Consider the following 3290-nt stretch of genomic DNA (forward strand, 5'->3'; position numbering starts at 1 on the left):
AGTAAATATATATAGTCAACATTGCAATTTATTAGTTGAGTTAATTAATAGGAATTTTATAAAATATTATTTCATTTATTTTGTATTTTGAATATGTGGCTGAGATATTTGTCTGATAGGTTTTAATTTTTTGAGAAATAGTTAATGATTATTTCATGATGATTTTTTTTTTTTAAATAGATGAAGATCTTCTCTATTTGCTGGATTAATTTGCACAATATCTACTAATGCGATTTTTTTTTGAAGAAATAAAAATGTCAGTTATTTTATTTGTATAAATTAATTATAATTATTTTCTTCATTTTTAAAATATATATATAGACGGTAGAATATTAATCTTTTTATTTTTTTGAATTCTAGTTTTTTTTTTTCATGATCATAACAGTGTTTTCTTTTTATTTGATCAATTACCTTTTTTTTTGGTGAAAAAAAAAAAACAAGGTAGACGATATTTTATAATATTTGAGGATACATTAAGACAAGAGAGGAAGAATTAATTGGAATACTTTGTAAACGTACAGTGTGACTTGAAAAATATATTTTTTATGCATACCATCGGATGACATCTTGAAAAGTTGGAAAAAAACAATAAAAATATATATTTGCAACATTGTCAGTATACATGTATATATATAATTTAATTAATCGAAAATCATAAAGATATCAAATGTTGTTTTTATATTCAATTTGCATATACACTTTGATAAATTGTTAACAAAAAATTTTAAAAATAAAAAACAATTTTTTTTCTTCCTCAACTTTTGATTTTATATACTGATAAGAATTTATTTATTTTTATTTTTCATAAAACTCGTATTATTATTAATAAATAAATTTAAAATAAATTGTATAATATTTATATATTTATTTAAATAAAAAATAATTAATTGATGAAATTTAATTTATGCTAGTTTAATTTTTTGACATTGCTTTCAAGCTTACATCACGTTGTGTCAATTGAAAATTATTACAATTAAGTGTAAAATCTAGTGCAACATTAACACCACAACATTCATTATTTTTTTTACCAAATTCCTGATAATTATTTTGATTATTATCAACACAACTAATTGATGATTCATCGTAATTAATTTTAGTATTTTTATTATCACTGTGAGCAAGTCCAGGTTGACCAATATATTTCATAGCAATTTTAATAGTATGAGTAACTTCTGGACTTGGACTACGAGATGATTGTTTTATTTCAGTTTTCTCTCTAATATTGATCTCCATATTCTCGCTTATTTCTGAGCAAATGCAGTCCTTGATATTGGTGCTGGTGATGATGTCATTTTGGTTTGCAAATAACTCACCATGTCGTCCTGAAATTTAATATTATACTGAATTTAATACACAACATATTTATATATATTTAATTTACATATCTCAACAAAATTAATTTATTCAAAATTCTCTATTATTTTTCATCTTTATTCAATATTAATTTTATTAAACAATAAATAACACTCAATAATATTTTTTTATAATTATCTAGCAATTGTTTAAATAATATTTTTCATTTATTTTCAGATTTATAAATTTGAATTTAAAAAATAGCTGGATAATAAAATAAATATATATTCAATTTTTAATATTGCATAATTATTTTTTAGACAATCAAGTGGCAAAGTAGATATTCATGTTTTATGCCAAATATATCTGATTTTATTTTTTGATATAATAAAACATGGTATTACCATTGCTTTGCATCAATTTAAATGATTTTTTAATTTTAAATTCTCAAGTTGAAATATTCGTGAGATATGTGTCCTAAATTTTTAAATATTTGAACTTTAAAAATAATAATAATAGTAATAAAATAAACAAACCATTGTTATTATTTTTTGTTGAATTATTAATTTTATTAATTTTATGAAATTGTGAGTTATTAAATTTTGATGAATATTGTTTTTGTGTTTTTTGAATTATTTTTTCAACAGATTCTCCTCTTGTTTTGTATATTTTTTTTTCATCAGCAATACTTTCAAAAAAATCATTGTATGCTTCATCCTTGTCTGAAGACACACCAGTTGATCCAGATGATCTCAGTCGTGCACTTGCCTGAGACTCAATTAATGGAATTGGTGATTCAGGCAATTCCAATGATGTTATTGTCAAATAAGCTGGTCGTTCATTATTTTTTATTTTTTCCAACCAATAACTATAACTGTTAATAATAAAAAATTAATTATATTTTATTTTTGCACATTGTATTATTAAATAAAATTTAAACAATTAACTTTAAAACTTTAATTGGTTTAAATTCCAATCGAAAAATATACAAAACCCATTCTCTTTTGTAAATTGCATTTCTTTCCTCATTTCCTTTTACAATATTATTTTATTTTTTTTATTTATATACTCTCACGTAAGAAAAAAAAGAGAAAAAAAATATATATATCCATATATTGCTTGGCACAAATAGAAAATAATACCTCAATTAAAAATTTGTTAATTAAATTATAAAAATTCAATTAAAAAAAAAAAAAATTAATAAATCAATTTTAAAAATACGTTTTTATATTTTCAAATGTCTCAATGATTTATATTTTCAAAATAAAAAATACTTTTTAAAATTAAAAATTAAAAAAAATATAAATATCATAATGCATTATAAATTCTACAAAATGCACGATAAAAAAAATTTGATAGAAATAATTTTAAATATATTATTTTGTATAACAGAAAGAACGAAATAAGCAAGATTAATTAAATATTTTAAAAATAATTGTAAATGATAATGGTTAAGTAAAATAGTAATACTGTAGTATGGTTATATATTAATGTTTTATGAAAGTCTACATACATATATATTGTAAGCTCGTATTTTAATAAGGTGCTTTAATAACACGATAATATTGGCCATGGTAAAAGCGTTGTATAGATCGACATGGGGGCTTTATTAAGTCGTGCCACAACCGTTCGTCGTCCTGTCCAACCGTTAAGTTTTAGTACGTTTAATTACAGGCTTTTGCCGCACATATACACACACACACATACAACATCAACATTATATATGTTAAATGCCAAAATGAAAAATAATCATATAAAAAAAAAAAAACAGAAATCAAAAAATTCATCTAAATAAAAAATTTAAAAATTATCGAATCTTTTAATTCACGCTGTATATATTTTTTAAATATCGCATTGATATAATTTTTTTTTTTCATTTTTTATTTATAATCATTCTTTAATTAGTAGCTATCACGATGATTTTAAATTATCTGTCGTGGGAAAAAATGAATAAATAAAATAAAACATTCGAAGAAATATTAATAGAGAATATTTTT

At 20.9% G+C, this 3290-nt stretch overlaps 1 protein-coding gene across 1 annotated transcript; it reads right to left on the reverse strand.

The window, feature by feature from the left end:
- Positions 1 to 912: 912 nt before the first annotated feature.
- Positions 913 to 1864, reverse strand: LOC122858953. The gene is made up of 2 exons (XM_044162208.1): positions 1830 to 1864; positions 913 to 1322 (listed from the first exon to the last, which is right to left on the reverse strand). The coding sequence occupies exon 2, from the start codon at positions 1231 to 1233 to the stop codon at positions 913 to 915; it is 321 nt and encodes a 106-aa protein (XP_044018143.1). The 5' UTR covers positions 1234 to 1322; positions 1830 to 1864.
- Between the last annotated feature and the right edge of the window lie 1426 nt (positions 1865 to 3290).

The sequence above is a fragment of the Aphidius gifuensis genome, linkage group LG6 (assembly GCF_014905175.1).
Source record: "Aphidius gifuensis isolate YNYX2018 linkage group LG6, ASM1490517v1, whole genome shotgun sequence".
Classification (NCBI taxonomy): Eukaryota; Metazoa; Arthropoda; class Insecta; order Hymenoptera; family Braconidae; genus Aphidius; species Aphidius gifuensis.